At 55.0% G+C, this 16,830-nt stretch overlaps 1 protein-coding gene across 3 annotated transcripts in view; it reads left to right on the forward strand.

Annotated features, from left to right (window-relative positions):
* Positions 1 to 16,830, forward strand: part of LOC118236776 (histone-lysine N-methyltransferase 2A-like) — a 47,232-nt gene that overhangs the window by 17,261 nt on the left and 13,141 nt on the right. The window contains exons 2-25 of one of the 3 annotated variants that reach the window (XM_035435397.1): positions 84 to 156; positions 406 to 3,797; positions 4,834 to 5,011; positions 5,698 to 5,932; positions 6,183 to 6,247; positions 6,365 to 6,871; positions 7,926 to 7,993; positions 8,391 to 8,630; positions 8,932 to 9,078; positions 9,388 to 9,483; positions 9,682 to 9,802; positions 9,921 to 10,034; positions 10,497 to 10,681; positions 10,755 to 10,928; positions 11,247 to 11,357; positions 11,456 to 11,529; positions 13,208 to 13,395; positions 13,595 to 13,701; positions 14,016 to 14,153; positions 14,241 to 14,399; positions 14,729 to 14,846; positions 15,276 to 15,354; positions 15,848 to 16,008; positions 16,610 to 16,768. In XM_035435397.1, coding sequence (XP_035291288.1) covers positions 84 to 156; positions 406 to 3,797; positions 4,834 to 5,011; positions 5,698 to 5,932; positions 6,183 to 6,247; positions 6,365 to 6,871; positions 7,926 to 7,993; positions 8,391 to 8,630; positions 8,932 to 9,078; positions 9,388 to 9,483; positions 9,682 to 9,802; positions 9,921 to 10,034; positions 10,497 to 10,681; positions 10,755 to 10,928; positions 11,247 to 11,357; positions 11,456 to 11,529; positions 13,208 to 13,395; positions 13,595 to 13,701; positions 14,016 to 14,153; positions 14,241 to 14,399; positions 14,729 to 14,846; positions 15,276 to 15,354; positions 15,848 to 16,008; positions 16,610 to 16,768 — 6,889 coding nt within the window. The remainder of the gene's footprint in view (positions 1 to 83; positions 157 to 405; positions 3,798 to 4,833; positions 5,012 to 5,697; positions 5,933 to 6,182; positions 6,248 to 6,364; positions 6,872 to 7,925; positions 7,994 to 8,390; positions 8,631 to 8,931; positions 9,079 to 9,387; positions 9,484 to 9,681; positions 9,803 to 9,920; positions 10,035 to 10,496; positions 10,682 to 10,754; positions 10,929 to 11,246; positions 11,358 to 11,455; positions 11,530 to 13,207; positions 13,396 to 13,594; positions 13,702 to 14,015; positions 14,154 to 14,240; positions 14,400 to 14,728; positions 14,847 to 15,275; positions 15,355 to 15,847; positions 16,009 to 16,609; positions 16,769 to 16,830) is intronic. The other 2 variants (XM_035435399.1, XM_035435398.1) reach the window with 2 other exon arrangements.

The following is a 16,830-nucleotide window of genomic DNA, read 5'->3' on the forward strand; positions in this document are numbered from 1 at the left end:
GTTCGCGTGGCTTGAGCCCAGTGTTTTTAACGCAGCGCTGATGTTCCATCCCGGTGTCTTTCCCCTGTTTTCTGTTGCCGTAGGAGGAGCCATTCTGTGGATTCCGAACGCAGAGCGGAAACAGAAGATCACAGAGCGCCACCAGGCCCACCGCAGGTACGCAGCTCCGCCTCAGCGCTTTGGACTCGCAAACCCACCAGGCTGCTCGCTTTGCGGATTGATTACAGATGCCGTCTGCTTGAGCTTTTATAAACCTTTGTAAAAGCAGCAGCTTCTGAAAGTGCACGTCGGGGACTGGGAAACTGGGAGCGGGAGGCGTTTTAAGCACTTTCCTTTTGTGCATTTGATAGCTTAACTGCGCTTGGAAAGCAATTCGTCGACATGTTTCTGTTTCCTTTTTTCCAGCCAAGTCTGCACAGGAGAAGAAGCCCCGGGGCCGCCCCCCCAGGGCGCTGACCGCACAGAGATCCCCCTCCGCACCCCCCGCCACCTCCACCTATGGCAAACCCGAGGGTGGGGGCCGGCCCCCGGAGAAAGTCAAGCGGCCCCCCGGGAGGCCCCCGGGGTCCGGGGACAAGAGGAGAGGCCGCCCCCCGGCGTCGGCCGGGCAACGGAGCCAGGCGGGGGCCGAGGGCAAGGACGGGGCCCAGGGGCCCGGGCCGGGGCCCGGCGAGGAGGAGAAGGGCCGGAAGGCGTCGCGGCGGACGCCCCTGGGGTCCGTGCAGCAGCAGCAGCCGCCGCAGGGCTGGGCCAAGCTTCCCCGGGAGCCCAGAGCGGGCCGCGTCTCCGCCATCTCCAAAGCCAAGCGCCTGCGCTCCGTCAAGCTCAAGTCGCAGCTCAAAGCGGCGGTGGCGGCCGCCGCCGGCGTGAGGAAGGGGGTCCCGGGCCCCGCGGGGCAGCGGCGGAGGAGGGGCCGCCCCCCTTCGGTGGAGCGGCTCAAAGCGGAGGCCGCTGCTGCCGCCGCCGCCGCCGCCGCTGCTGCCGCCAGTCATGGCTCCGCCTCCTCGGTAGCCCCGCCCCCCATCGCAGAAGCCAAGCAGAAGGCCTTCAGGCTGCGGCGGGACAGAGACCCCGGCCCGGCCCCGCCGCTCCAGGCCGCGGCATCGCTGGCCGCGGACGCGGTCGCCGCCTCGGACCCTCAGCTGGCCCCGCCCGCCGCCCTGCCCGAGCCCGCCTCCGTCCGGCCCAGCAGGCCGGTGGGGGTGCGGCAGAGCCCGCGGCGCATCAAGCCGGTGCGCGTGGTCCCGCCCTCCAAGCGCACGGACGCCACCATCGCCAAGCAGCTTCTGCAGCGCGCCAAGAAGGGGGCGCAGAAGAAGCTGCTGGAGAAAGAAGGGGCGTCGGCGGCGGGCGGGGCGGCGGGACAGGGCGGGGCCGCCGGGGAGGCGGGCGGGCGGCGGAGGAGGCGGACGCAGCTGAAGAACATCCGGCAGTTCATCATGCCGGTGGTGAGCACCGTCTCCCTGCGAATCATAAAGACCCCCAAGCGCTTCATCGAGGACGAGGCCAGTTTCGGGGCGCCCCCTCCCCACCTCAAAATGCCCCGGCTGGAGGCGCCCCCCTCCGCCGCGGCCTCCCAGGCCTCCGCCGCCCCCTCGGCCCCCTCCGCGCCCGCCCCCCTCGGGGCGCCCGTCTCCGCGGGGCCCGCGGCCCCCCCGGGCAGCCCCCCCCTGCCCCCTCCCGCGGCCGGCGGCGGCCCCCCGGCGGCGGGCCTGCTGCACGGCGGCAGCTGCAACAACAGCACCAGCAACGGGCGCTTCAGCAGCAGCGCGGCCTCCTGCGGCTCCAGCGCGCCCTCCCAGCACTCCTCCCAGCTCTCCTCCGGGGACTCCTCGCGCTCCTCCAGCCCCAGCCTGGACTCCTCCTGCGACTCGCAGGCCTCGGAGCGCACGCAGGCCGCCTCCGACGAGCCCGACGCCTCGCCCTCCTCCCCGGGCGAGCAGGAGGAGGGGCTGCTGCGCGCCTCGCGGCCCCCGTCCCCCCCGTCCGAGCCCGAGCACGCCGCGCTGATGGTGGAGCGGGGCAGGCGAGGGAGGCGGGGCCACGGCGGGGCGGGGCCGGCCGACGGCAGGAAGAAGTCCGTCATCGGTCCGGGGGTGCTGCTGCCGCCGTCCTCCCGGCCGGGGTCCCAGCCGGCCTCTTCCACCGCCTCCTCCTCCTCGTCCCCCCCGCCCCCGCCCCTCCTGGCCCCCCCGCAGCCCGCCCCGTCCTCGGCCTCGGCCATCAGCGAGCACCACCCGCACTCGGCCTGGCTCATCCCGTCCCACCCCATCGCCCCCTTCATCCCCGCCCCCGTGCTCTCGCCCCTGCAGGAGAAGCGCCCCTCCATCCTGCGGGAGCCCACCTTCCGTTGGACCTCCGCGTCCCGCTCCGAGCAGCGCTACTTCTCTTCCGCCAAGTACGCCAAGGAGGGCCTGATCCGCAAGCCCGTCTTCGACAACTTCCGCCCGCCCCCGCTGACCGCCGAGGACGTGGGGCTGCTGCCCCCGGGCGCCGGGGCGGGGGCGGGAGGGGGGGGCGCCTCGGCGGGGTTCCCCGCCCCGAGCGGCGCGACCTCGGCGGGCACCAGGCTGTTCTCGCCCCTGCACCACCCCTCGCACCCCCACTCCCACTCGCACCGCCTCCCCTCGTCCCGCTTCGAGACGCCCCTCCACAAGCGCAGCCCCCTGCTCCGCGCGCCCCAGTTCACCCCCAGCGAGGCGCACTCCCGCATCTTCGAGTCCGTCACCATGGCGTCGCCGGCGACCGGCGCGGGCTCCGCCTCCTCCCTGCGCTCGGCGGCCGCGGCGGGGGTCCGGACGGGGCGGCGCAGCGGCAGGAGGCACCGGGTGCTGGGGCCCCCCAGGGGCCAGCCCAGGTCCCCCTCTCACTCCATGACCACCCGGAGCAGCCAGGCGGGCAAGGCCCCCTCCGAACTCTCCCCCCTGTCGGCCCACGCCTCCGCCGGCTCCAGCCCGCTGGCGGGCGTGGCAGTCAGTGCCTTAACTCCCCCCACCTTCAGCACCTTCCCGCCTGGGTCTCTGGGCTTCCCGCCGGAGGGCCCGGCGGACTCCTACCAGCCCGGCGGCACCGCCAGAAGGGCCGCCACCGGCCTGGGCGTGGGCGGGGACTCCTCCTCTTCCTCCTCCCCGCTCTTCCCTCTCTTCGGCGCCGGGGGAGGGAGGGAGCGGTCCTCCTCGGCCTCCAGAGACGTCGCTCCCAGGGAGAGGGACAGGGAGCCGGAAAGAGTGAAAGAACGCGAAAAGGAAAACAAGAAGGAGGGCCGGAAAGAGCGGGAACGGAGGGGGAAGGGCGCCGCCCTGGAGTGCGCCTCCGGAACCGCGCCTGGACTCTTCGCCGCGGACGGGAAGGAGGGCGAGGGCTCCCTGGCGCCCGTCGCCCCAAAAAAGCATCCTGGCCGCAAGAAGTCCCTGCCCGTGGACCCGGGTGCAGAGGTCACCCCTACGCTGCCAACTGTGGACGGGACTGCCCTCCAGGCAGCCGCCACCGGCACCGCGCCCAAAGGCCGCCACCACAAAAAGGGTCGGCTGGCGGACAGGGGCCAGGAGGCGGAGGCCGCGGACAGGGAGAAGGAGCGGGAGAAGGAGCGGGCGGGAGGCCTGGCCGCCCAGTCCAGGCAGGACGGCGCCCCGCGGAAGCCTCCCTCCGTCACCTCGCTGACCTCCATGCTGGCCCAGGCCGAGAAGCAGCAGGTGGCCGACAAGCGCGTGGCGGGGCTGCTCAAGAAGGCCAAAGACCAGCTCTTCAAGATCGAGAAGAACAAGTACCAGAAGAGCGCAGAGCAGCCCAAAGCGCAGGTTAGCACAGCCCTTTTCAGCAGAAGGATATGGGATCGCTTCCCTTTATGGGAACATATATAAATATAAGTGTATGTGTGTATTGTGTAAATATACCCAGTGTCTGGTCATGTCTCTGGGGGTTGCAGGCTTCCTTTACGAATTAAAAGGGTTTGCGACAAAGTAATATTTATGAACACTTTATTTAAGACTATGTTCATTTGTCCAGTTACTTTGGGTGCTGTAAAATTACTACAACACATATCGGCATATCAATATGGATGTAAAGGTCTTCAAATCAAAGCTGTCACTCTCCACTTTATCCTCATATTCATCGTTTCGTTTCACATCCAGTGTGCTGGAGGTCAGAGCCAGAATTGTCACTGTCCAAATATTTACGGAATGCACTGCACACTGTCGCAAATGTAAAACATGCAGATTTTAAATCGAGTTGGAGGAAGTGCCTTTAAGTTGTAATTATGTGGGTGTCCGGGTCATAAGTTTAGGTAAGTGGCCATAGTGCCGATGGGAGCAGATTTACTGGAAAACCATCATTCTTCAGTATGTGGCCATTTCCAGGCAGCAGGCCCCGCCCCTCTGAGTCAGCTCGGGGGGGTTGGCCTTGGACTGCGTGTCGCGCAGTCATATGGAAAAAGGACCATTCCGAAAGGTCTAGCTCTGTGAAACTGAAACACGATAGTCCTGGAATGAGCTGTTTTACAGGCTATTGAAAGAAACACATTTGTTTTTCACACTTGTTTTTTTTCCCCCCTCCAAGTAACACTGCTTATGCATACCAGTGCCCTGACCCACATCTTGTAAAACCTGGCCTGGCAGAGAAGGAGAGGAACTGACTGTTGATGGTTTAATAATGTGCTTATAAACCTCTGTGCGTTAGTACTGTTGTTTCGACATCTGCATTTGTTAAACACCCAGGTTGTGATATATAGCTCTCCCCCTGAGAGCCATTCCCAGTTAAATAGCGCGATGGAGATGTTTGGTGGGCGCAGAAGAGGTGTTCTGAACGTCGGGTGTGTTTTTTTTATGGCGGGGGCAGGGCCAGGAGAGCGGTGGCGCAGAGGGCGTGGCCAGAGGCCCACGCATCAAGCACGTGTGCCGCCGGGCCGCCGTGGCCTTGGGGCGCAACCGGGCCGTCTTCCCCGACGACATGCCCACCCTCAGTGCCTTGCCCTGGGAGGAGAGGGAGAAGATCCTGTCTTCCATGGGGAACGACGGTGAGGGAGGGCGAGCGAGAGCGTGACTCATGCATTACTCAGCCAGCGTTACCTAAGCTTCACTCTTACATACTTGGCCCAACGTTATCGAACCTTCCTTACTGACCTAAGATTACTTGTAGCATTCCACTTGCATTACTAACCTAACATTACCTGAGCATTCCACTTAGCATTCCGCTTACATTACTGGCCTAACGTTACCTGAGTATTCCTCTGAAATTACTGACCTGTTATGTGAATGTTACTCTTATAGTACTGAACCATTGCCTGAATGTTACTCTTACAGTACTGAACCATTGCCTGAATGTTACTCTTACATTACTGAACCATTGCCTGAATGTTACTCTTACATTACTGAACCATTGCCTGAATGTTACTCTTACATTACTGAACCATTGCCTGAAAGTTACTCTTAGATTTCTGACCCAGCATTGCCTGAACATCTCTTGACCTTATACAAAACAGTGTAGCGATTGTGGGAGTGAGACATCATGAACCTCAAAGTGGATCGTGCACTCAGGTTATTGTTGTTTTGATGCCGCAATCAAATTTTGCTTCGGTGAGCAACGTCTTATGACTGATCCATGCAGGGGCTCCATTATGTGGTTGTGAAGACTCACACTCTCTACACGGGATGTTTAGCAAACAGCTGGTCAGTGTGAACGCGTCCTCCTTTCTCAACACAGACAAGTCGTCCGTGGCGGGTTCTGAGGAGGCGGAGCCCTCTGCCCCGCCCATCAAGCCCATCAAGCCTATCACGCGACACCGGACGCTGCAGGAGCCCCCGGCCAGGAAGGGGCGACGGTCTCGCCGCTGCGGGCAGTGCCCCGGCTGCCAGGTCCCCGAAGACTGCGGCGTGTGCACCAACTGCCTGGACAAGCCCAAATTTGGTGGGCGCAATATCAAGAAGCAGTGCTGCAAGTGAGTGAGAACAGACTGCCTCTGTGCCTTGGTTTTTATTTCTGTCGAGAATTTCCCTCCTCAAACTTCTCTGAAGTATTAAAATGCATGTACTGGTTGGAATATTCAAATAGACCAGGGGGTTCTATTTAGAGAGTGGTCTGCAGAATTTTGTTTGCTGTGAACTGCAGAATTTCAGTTAGACCTTTAACTGCAGCGTTTACGGTGGACACATGAAGAATGATGGTCTGTCTTTTTTTTGCTCCCTCAGGGTGAGGAAGTGCCAGAACTTGCAGTGGATGCCCTCAAAGGCATTTCTGCAGAAACACGCAAAAGGTGAGGTGTTCCTCTGACCGCACGCGTATGCCACACCATTTTTAATCCTTCAGCTGGGGTAAGGGTGGAGTTGAGCGTGACTTCTGCTTTGTCCTTTGTCCGCTGTCATCTCTCAAGCAGGTAAGAAAGACAAGAAGAAGCGAATGGCAGAAAAAAAGGAGGCGCATCAATCGGCCAAGAGCCAGCCCTCAGAGAGCGACCCAAAGCTAGCCCCGCCCCCTCAGAGGGACGAGCCTGCTCGCAAGAAGAGTGAAACCCCGCCTCCGAAGCACAACGAGGAGAAGCAGAAACCGCAGCAGCAGCAGCCGCCGCATCCCCCGACACCCAGCCCCTCCCCAAAGGACCCCCCTCAAGCCCCTAGCTCAGCCCCAGGGCAGGAGTCCAAGCAGCCTCAGGCGTCCCCTGGCGCCGCATCTCGAAAAGAGCGCAAAGTGCAGCAGACTGCCCCGCCCTCCTCCTCTTCGCCCCACCCCACCCCTTCCCCAGCCCAGCCTGCCAGCCAGCTGCAGCAGCCCCAGCAGAGCCTAGCACCTGCAAAAAAGGAAGCGGTCACGACCCACCCCCCAACTGAGTCCAAGACGAAGTCCCAGCAGAAGGGCACGGCCACGCCCGGGACAGTGACAGGTGAGAGCTTGCCTGTCCCACCTGGTTAGACTGCTGCCACTGGCCACTTAAATTATACATTCAAAGGCTGAGGTACTCTGGACTGCTTTACACAATCAGAAATCAGTTTATCGGAGGCTTTTGTTTACCCACTCTGAAGTATATTTAAAACCAAACTCTTGGTGCTGTATAGGTATGGGGCATGCCACCCCGCCAAGGCGTAACTTGGCAGGATGGCATGCCTGCCATCCCGGTTTGGGCTAGGTGGGGTCTTGGGCTTCAGTTAGTATCCCTAAATACAGTGAGCTTAACTGCAGTCATGGTGATGATGTTTGTTTGTGTTTGTGTGTTTTGTATGGGTATGTGTGTTTGTGGGTGTGTGCATTTGTAGGTGGGTGTATTTGTGTGTGGGTGCGTCTGTGTTTTTTGTGTATTTGTGGGTGTTCATGCTTTTTTTTTGTTTGTTTTTGTGTGTGTGTGCTTGTGTGTTTATGTTCATGTTTGTGGGTGTGTGTGTGTGTGCGTTTGTTTATGTTCATGTTTGTGGGTGTGTGTGTTCTTGTGTGTTTGTGTTTATGTTCATGTTTGTGGGTGTTTGCGTTCTTGTGTGTTTATGTTTATGTTCATGTTTGTGGGTGTGTGTGTTCTTGTGTGTTTATGTTTGTGGGTGTTTGTGTTTATGTTCAGGTTTGTGGGTGTGTGTGTTCTTATGTTTGTGTTCTTGTATGTTTATGTTCATGTTTGTGGGTGGGTGGGTGTGTGTTCTTGTGTGTTTGTGTTTATGTTCATGTTTGTGGGTGTGTGTGTGTGTGTTCTGGGGTGTTTGTGTTTATGTTCACGTTTGTGGGTGTGTGTGTTCTTGTGTTTATGTTCATGTTTGTGGGTGTGTGTGTTCTGGGGTGTTTGTGTTTATGTTCAAGGTTGTGGGTGTGTGTGTTCTTCTGTGTTTATGTTTATGTTCATGTTTGTGGGTGTGTGTGTTCTTGTGTGTTTGTGTTTATGTTCAAGGTTGTGGGTGTGTGTGTTCTTCTGTGTTTATGTTTATGTTCATGTTTGTGGGTGTGTGGTCTTTCAGCCATCGAAGCCAAACAGAAGAAACCGACTCGGTGTGCGCTGGCCCCTAAACAGAAACCCAAAGACAAGGTAAGCCCCATAGCACTGGCCTCCCAGTGTCTCCACCTCCCGCTCAGGGCAGTCTGCTTTCAACACTGGAGAGTAATGAGCTCTCTCTCCTCTGTCAGACTGGGAGTCCTGTTTCTATCTTCTCTCCATTCCTGTCGTTATTTCAGTTTGTTTCATCATCTTTCTCGCTGTCTCTGTGTCTCTCATGTCTCATTTCTTTCCCCTCTCCTTTTTCCTCCTTCTCGCTGTACTTTTTCCTCCCATTACTTTTCCTCCCATTACATTATCTCCCTCTACTTTTCTCTTCCCTCTTTCTTTCACTCTTAAATCTCCCTGCCTCCTGCTGGTTCTCTTCTATCTCTCTCTTTGTTTGATCTTCCGATTGCTTCTCTCAATCTCCCTCTGTCTCTGCTCTCAGGAAAAGTCGGCTCCCTCCAGAACAGAGAGCAGTACTTTAAACTTGCTCAGCACTCCCTCTAGTGGAGGGAACGGAAAGCAGAAGGCCCCCTTTGACGGAGTGCATCGGATCAGAGTGGACTTCAAAGAGGACCATGACATTGGGAACGTGTGGGAGATGGGCGGGCTCAGCGTCCTGACCTCTGTGCCAATCACCCCGCGCGTCATCTGCTTCCTCTGCGCGAGCAGCGGCCAGGTGGAGGTGAGCACCGTCGTCGTTTGCGTATGGCTTACGGAACGTTTAAGGGCAGTGGTCCACGTTCCTGACCAGCTGCTGTCTCACAGGTTATTAAACTCGTATGTAGAATGCCAACAACCTTTCAAAGAGTAGCACAGTTTTTTAACAATCTCCCTTTCTTCCTCTACCCAGTTTGTAATTGCCAGTTTTGCCTCTTGAGAAATTGGTCTATTTTGAAAAATGCAATAAAAAAAAAAGTAAATTTCAAATGTGTTCTTAGGTGGCTTGACCCTTGACCCTTAACTCCTGCCTTCTCCCCCCCCAGTTTGTATTCTGCCAGGTGTGCTGCGAACCCTTCCATCTTTTCTGCCTTGAGGAGACAGAGCGCCCCCTGCAGGAGCAGTGGGAGAACTGGTGTTGCCGGCGCTGCCGTTACTGCCATGTGTGTGGCCGGCAGCATCAGAACAGCAAGGTAAGGCACGCCCCTTCCTCATTTTTTAGGAACTGCCTGGCCCTTCGGAAGACTGGTGCATGTGGGGGAGTTGGGGTCATTCGAAAGCTGGAACACTAGAGAATGTTTTGAAAAGGAGCTGATGGGAGTTGTAGTCCAGAGCTTTTCAAACAAGATTAAAATCTCAGGGCATGGGACTTCACTTCCCGTAATGACATTCTGTTCTGTGAACTTTTTGTGAAGTCCTGCCTTTTGAATGCACCAATGGTGTGCACACCTTTTGGAAGATTCCTTGTTAAGGCTTTTTGCACTTTGGTTTCCCCTACACAGCAACTTCTGGAGTGTGACAAGTGCCGAAACAGCTATCACCCAGAGTGCCTGGGACCCAACCACCCCACCAGACCCACCAAGAAGAAGAGAGTCTGGGTAGGTGATGAAGGGAGTCTGGATGGACAGATTGTGTTTTGGTGATTTTACTGAGCGGTGTGTGACATGGAGAGACAGGTGTTTTTGTGACTATCGGTGAGTCTGGGGTCCACTGTTGAAGGGGCAGTTCGCCCAAAAATGAAATAAAGCCTCGACGGAACCCTTTAACCATTTATCTCTGTACCCCCGAACCCCCAGATCTGCACCAAGTGCGTTCGCTGCAAAAGCTGCGGCACCACCACCCCAGGAAAGGCCTGGAACGCTCAGTGGTCACACGACTTCTCCCTGTGCCATGACTGTGCCAAACTTTTTGAAAAAGGTGAGAGGCCAGGCGGCACGGGGGCGGGATTGTGGGCGGGCCACAAGGGCGGGCGGTGGGGGGAGCGGCACCTCCTCCTGACGCGACAGCCATTTAAACAGTGCCTGGTCTTCCTCAGGTAACTTCTGCCCGCTGTGCAAGAAGTGCTACGATGACGACGACTACGAGAGCAAGATGATGCAGTGTGCGAGGTGCGACCGCTGGGTCCACGCCAAGTGTGAGCAACTGACAGGTGAGCGACATCACACCTGTGGGCGTGACCTTGTCCATCAGAAGGGACAGGGCTACTGGTGAGGTGTGCCTGGAATTGCCTTCTTCCCAAAATACAAAGCCATAATCAGTAAATCAGTCAGCGTTAAAATATCGCAGTCATAGTAATTCCATCGCGATTGAAATGCTGGAGTTAAGTTTTAGATCACTATACCAACATGGGTCTGGGTATTAAGAAATATTAATAAATCTTGAGTACAACTCAGATATTGTATTGTTATCAGTGAACAGAATAGGAGAATTCTAATCCACTTGTCTTTTTTGCACTCTTGGCTTCTTAGCAACTACAGGAGTATTTCTGAGAGAGTGATAAATGGCTGTTGAAGATCTTCATATTCGTTGCTTGGCTGTTGCCTGTTGATAGCTGTTATCACCTTTAAGTGTGATTGAGAGCTTGAGAGTCTGCTTCCTGTTCCATTCTCAGACGAGATGTACGAGATCCTGTCCAACCTGCCGGAGAGCGTGGCCTACACCTGCACCAGCTGCACGGAGCGCCCCCCGGCGGAGTGGAGGACCGCCTTGGAGAAGGAGCTGCAGGGTTCCGTGCGGCAGGTCCTGACCGCGCTGCTCAACTCCCGCACCTCCACCCACCTGCTGCGCTACAGACAGGTGAGTGTACTCCACCCGCCGAGATGGGGAGATGGCTTTTGAGTTTCGCTGAGTTTTCGCCCCTGTCCTGCAGGCCGTGATGAAGCCCCCAGAGCTGAACCCGGAGCCTGAGGAGAGCCTGCCCTCCCGCCGCTCCCCCGAGGGGCCCGACCCACCTGTCCTGACAGAGGTGACCCCGCCCAATGACTCCCCCCTGGACCTGGAGTCCGTGAAGAGGAAGATGGATATGGGGAGGTACAAGGCGGTGGTACGTCTGTCCTCCGCCTCTCCCGGTGTCTGGTTTCAGTATTGAACACTTTCTTAGCAACATTAACCGAAACTCTGATGTGAGATAAGTCTGTCCAGCTTCCAAGGAGCTGCTTTTCTGAAAAACTACAGCTATGTTACTACTTCTGGTGAATTGTGTGGGTGGGGCCCTTATTGGAGTTGGTTAGTCAAGCAAAGTAAAGCATCAAACCGAAGTGTGCAAAATCCAATCAAAAGTCAAGGCACAAATCTAGCAAACTAACTTCCCTTTCCGGACACTCAAGGGGTTTAATTGTGTATCTTTGTGACTCCCCCATAGCTGGAGTTCAGCGACGATATCGTGAAGATCATACAGATGGCGATCAACACTGACGGAGGACAACCGGAGAGCAGGAAGGCCAACAGCATGGTCAAGTCCTTCTTCATCCGGGTGAGTCCCGGATGACCCCTGCCCCTCCCCCACCCACCCCCCGCTCTCCTCCGGTAACACTTTCTCACCCTACCCTGCCCTGTGCCCCTCTTTTTCAGCAAATGGAGCGCGTCTTCCCCTGGTTTAAAGTGAAGGAGTCCAGGTTCTGGGAGCCGCACAAAGGCTCTTCCAGGTGAGTGCCTCCTGCGCTGAGCCGCACGTGAGCGACGCAGCACTTCCGCCGACCTCCCTCTGCCCTCGCAACCCTGCCGCCGCAACCTTGCGCCCGCAACCCTGCCCCCACGACCCTGCGCCCGCTCTGCACTCCTGCGCCAGTCACACATCTTTACCCAGACTGCACTTGAGCATGTCACCACTGCCTTTACTTAGTCTTATGTTTCGTCTGGATTTGATTGTGGTTTGATAGACGCATTTGCAGATGAAAAGCGATTTAAAAAAATGCGCAGCTGCTCCTTTACTGCATTGCACAGTAGTTCCCTCAGTGGTCTACACTGCACTGGTGCCTCAGAGCTACACTGTGCTGACCCCCCACGCCTGCTGCTGGGGAGGGTGAAGCACTGCACCAGATTTCTCTCGCCATATTCTGCACACTGTGGTAGACACCGCTCCTGTGTTCCTTCACTGCCTGTCAGGCCGCGTCGTCTCTAGCGTTTGTCAGCGAGGAGCGCTTTTGAACGAGAAGGAGCAACTTCTTAAATATACACAGGGTTAAGGGCCATTCTGGATATCGTTGTTGTCCGCTGACCGATACGTTCGGTCGCAACCACGATTTAACATCACTGTTTTAAAAGTGCGACTGAGCGTTTTTAACAGCCAGCTTACCTGCCTGCCGCCGCCCCTGACGCCGCATCGCTGCCCCCGTGCTGCAGCGCAGCGAGAGAGAGAGTCCCTCCGCTCGCTCGCTCTCTCTCTGGCCCTGTGCCACGGTTTGAGCGGCCCGCGGTGTCCTCTTACAGGCGGCAGCGGTCGCCCTGCGGTCGCCTTGCCTTGTCAGCTCGAAACAAAAGGAGACAAGGCGTTGTTGCCCGACTCGCCGTTTGGGGTTACGCGTCACGGTTCACAAGGCGCGCCTTCGTTCCCGCGGAACTAAAGAGATAATTGAAATGGACTGGGTGGGCGAGAGGATCGCGTTTCGTGGAATGTTTTAAAGAGTCTGTTTGCATTTGCGGTCAGACTGTACGTCTGTATTGTTTTTATCAAAGGTTGTTATCAAAAAAAAAAAACATAGAAATAAATGAAAAACGCACCATTAAGTCTGACTCTTAATCTGTTCATTCCCTGACAAACAAGACAATGTTTGTCAAATAGTGAAATTTTTCTTTGGATAATAAATGGGAAAGAGCATGTTTTTGTTGACATTGTTAATGTATAATTCAGCTGTGGTTTCATAAATCCCATGTATTGTCCCCTCACGTTTCGTAAGGAAGGAACTTCCCTAAAAGAGGTATTCATTTCTTTCATGAAACAAACCTGTCTTGGTTCCGAGACCAACTCCACAGCAACGTAGCTGCACACAAACCCCCGAATGCATTTAGCCCTGTTTCTCTTCTTTTCTTCTATCTTTTGTTGGTTTCCTCTCTTTTCAGTCTGTCTCAGACGGAGAGGTTCATTTCCTTCAGATCGGATTAAGTGGTGGTTCTCGAACTTTAGTCTCAAGGCCCCATAAAATTACCATTACTATACCATGGATTTATGTAGATGTAGTAGTATTTAATACAGTAAACATTTAATAATTACTCTATTACAGTATGGTTAGTGGTGGTGTACATCATGGAAAAAATGCTCTGCATTTCTCAGTTTTGCTTCAGTGATGAGGCTCTTGCCGTAATGACCCCTGTCTCATTGCCCAGCAGTGGACTGCTTCCCAACGCCGTGCTGCCCCCCTCCCTGGACCACAACTACGCCCAGTGGCAGGAGAGGGACGAGATGGCTCGGGCCGAGCAGCCCCCCCTCACCAAGAAGATCATCCCCGCACCCCGCCCCAAGGCCCCCGGCGAACCGGACTGCCCCTCCACCCCGCCCCCCGTGCACATAGACGGTGAGACGCAGGGCACGCCTCTCTCTGAGGAACCACTCTTGTCATTCGGCAGGTTGGGAACCAGTGATGCGATTGGTCAGTCCGGTCAGACATCAAGAAAATATTGTCAGGGTTGTGTGTTCAGATACTATTCTTGAGACCGTGTTGGATGTTGGATCAGCGCTAAATGCTGCCCCCCCCCCCCCCCCATCTCCTGCAGGCCCAGACCTCACCCGTGAGGACAGCCCCGAGCTCTCGCCCCCTCCAGACGTGAGCGATAACCGCCAGTGTGCCCTGTGCCTCAAGTACGGCGACGACAACACCAATGTGAGTGCACCCCACCCACCCCCCCAAATCCTGACCCCTGTCTGGAGGAACTGGTCTGTCACAGCACATGCTGTGCCTCCACCTGCTTAGTCACATGGTCCTGTACGGTATTATTTTATAGTGTGTGTATACCTATATATATATTGAAATTGGCCAGGAAAGAAATTCAACTAACATTTAGAGAGAATTTACATGTCAAATTTGAATTGAAAAGCTGTAAAATGAGTATCTGTGTCTGCCTGCACACACATCCTTGCGTGTGTGTTTTGCTCGCGTCTGTTTACATGTACTTTGTGTGTGTGTGTGTTTCTCAGGACAGCGGGAGACTCCTGTATATCGGGCAGAACGAGTGGACCCACGTGAACTGCGCGCTGTGGTCGGCCGAGGTGTTTGAGGATGACGACGGCTCGCTGAAGAACGTCCACATGGCCGTGATTCGCGGGAAGCAGCTGGTAAGGAGGGAGGAGGGGTGGTGGACTCCCAGAAGGCTTTGGGGTTGAGAAGGGCGTGGAGCTGACTGCGTGCGTCTCGCTCCCCAGCGCTGCGAGCACTGCCAGAGGTCTGGGGCCACAGTGGGCTGCTGTCTGTCCACCTGCACCAGCAACTACCACTTCATGTGCGCCCGGCTGCGCCACTGCGTCTTCCTGGAGGACAAGAAGGTGTACTGCCAACGGCACCGTGACCTCATCAAGGGAGAGGTGAGGAGAGCCCCTCCCCCAAAATCCACCTCAGAAATGTCTCCCAACCGTCGGCCCACTCCTTTACAGACCTCACTGAACTCCACCCTGCCCGTTCTCAAAACAACCCCGCTCGCTCCCCTCACAAACCGCAAACCAACCGCACTCTACCCCCTCACAAACTGCACCTGACTGTTCCTCACCACACTCAAATCACAAAGTGCACCCAACCACAACAAACTCCACCCACCCCCTCGCGAACCACACCCAGACCACCTAACGCCCGACCCAGAATGGGAAGCTTAATAGTCTGTTAATCGAATTGCTGACCTACCCTGGGCCTCCTGCAGGTGATGTCAGAGTCTGGGTTTGAGGTGACACGGAGAATCCTGGTGGATTTTGAAGGGATCAGCCTACGGAGGAAGTTTCTGAGTGGCGTAGAGCCAGAGAACATCCACATGATGATTGGTACGTGTCCCGCCCTGTGTCTGCAAATCACACATCTTGTCATACCCCCCTATCCTACTATAAGTACTTTATTGTGGTCTGTCCGGCAGTGTGACCTAGTTGAAATTAAAACAGTTTTTGAAAATTAGATGTCCGCTTGCCACGTTTCCCAGCAGTTAAAGTGTTTGTTTATCTGGCAGGCAGAAGTGTTATGTCTGCGGTGTCATTTTGTTTTGAGAAAATATAATCGCTTTTTGTTTTAGAGTGGGTAGATGCTGGTTCACAGTGATGATATTAAAAACAGCAGCCCGTGATTTCACTGGACCTCAAGGGGAAACGGGTCCTTAAACTCTGTACAAAAGCAGTGTTTTCTTTGGTTGTTGTTGTTGACCTCAGTTGGTGACCTCACCAGCTTTAGTTTGTGACCCTTGTGTATTGTGCTCGATGCAGGCTCCATGACCATTGACTGCCTTGGAATCCTGACTGAGCTCTCAGACTGTGAACGCAAACTCTTCCCCATTGGTTACCAGTAAGCTGTTCGCACCCTGCTTATTCTCGCTCGCATACATAACTGTGTGTGTGTGTTTTTGGCATGAATGTGCATTGGGCACATGTGTACTAGGCATGTATCCAGCATCTGTCTAAAGGAGCATGTAAAAATTAAATTTGTACACATACATTTTGAGTAGGGAAGGCCAGGATCCTGGACACAGTTAACTAGTTTTGATGTGTATGCTGGACTCTTACTGGCGCTCCTGCTATATTTCTTTTTTTACTGCAGTCCCTTCGGTTGGGTTTTATTTGTTTTGTAGCTAAGCTTAATTGCCTTGGCCTTGCTTTGACCGGTTACACAGTTTCATTTATTTTTTTATACACTGAGTTTTGAAGACTTTACTTAGAACATTTGTAACCATGACAGGAACTCTCTGATCTTTGAATGCACACACCATTTGTTTTCCTTGTAATTGCTTGTACGTTCAGAGGCATTTGGCATCGTTCAACACTGTGTGTAATCTTGTCAGGTGCTCGAGGGTGTACTGGAGCACTCTGGATGCCCGTAAGCGGTGTGTGTACACCTGCAAGATCCTGGTGTGCTGCCCCCCAGTGGTGGAGGCTGACATCAACAGCACTATGGAGCACGAGGACAACAGCACCATCACCCACAGCCCCCCCTCGTTTTCAGGTATGCCATGCTTTGAGCACCCAGACACATTAAAGGCATAGATCTGTAGTTACATTTCTGCCATTAGGCAGACTCACATTAAAGTTTTATATACTGTATCAGGGCTTGACACTTCCATTAGCCCAGTTGCCAAAATAAATATAGCCTTTTTTAAGGAAGTTGTACTATATACTATATACATTAAAATGTGTCAGAATGGAAATCTGCAACGCTTGTTAAATAAATGTAGTCCTGTCCTTTATTAAATATAAAAATTTGCCCAATTATGTACATACTTCATCTTTCTGAGTGGTTTTGACCCATTGCAGATGTGAGATGTTGGAAATCATGGATGACTTCTTTGCCTCAGGTTTTAGAATTTCGAGCCGAGTTTAACCGAGGATAAAACAATTATGGCAGTAATAATGTGGTCAGCTAATATGTAGTTAGTTCGTTCTCTTAGTCATTGACAGTTTCCTCCCATTTTTTAGGTCCTCCCTTTTCCGTTACCTCCCTTTTCCGTTACCACATGTCGGTTCTCATGTCATTGCTGTAAAAGTGGCTCAGGTGGGAAATGAGTAGACTGGTGTGAGGCTGAACGACACCGGTTTCTTCCCCACAGAAAAGGAAATGTCACCACTGCCCGAGTCCCCCTCAGTCCGCCCCTCTAAAAGCCAGCCCACCCCTACCACGCCAAGGACCAAGGCAGCCCCCCGCAGCCGGCACCCCAGTTACCCCCCATGCCAGAGGTCCCCTGGCTCCAGACCCCTCCCTTCCACAGGTAGTCATGGCACATCTGTATTGTTATTATTATTATTGTTGTTGGACTTATTATTAGTATTA

Source organism: Anguilla anguilla, chromosome 9 (assembly GCF_013347855.1).
Source record: "Anguilla anguilla isolate fAngAng1 chromosome 9, fAngAng1.pri, whole genome shotgun sequence".
NCBI classification, from domain to species: domain Eukaryota; kingdom Metazoa; phylum Chordata; class Actinopteri; order Anguilliformes; family Anguillidae; genus Anguilla; species Anguilla anguilla.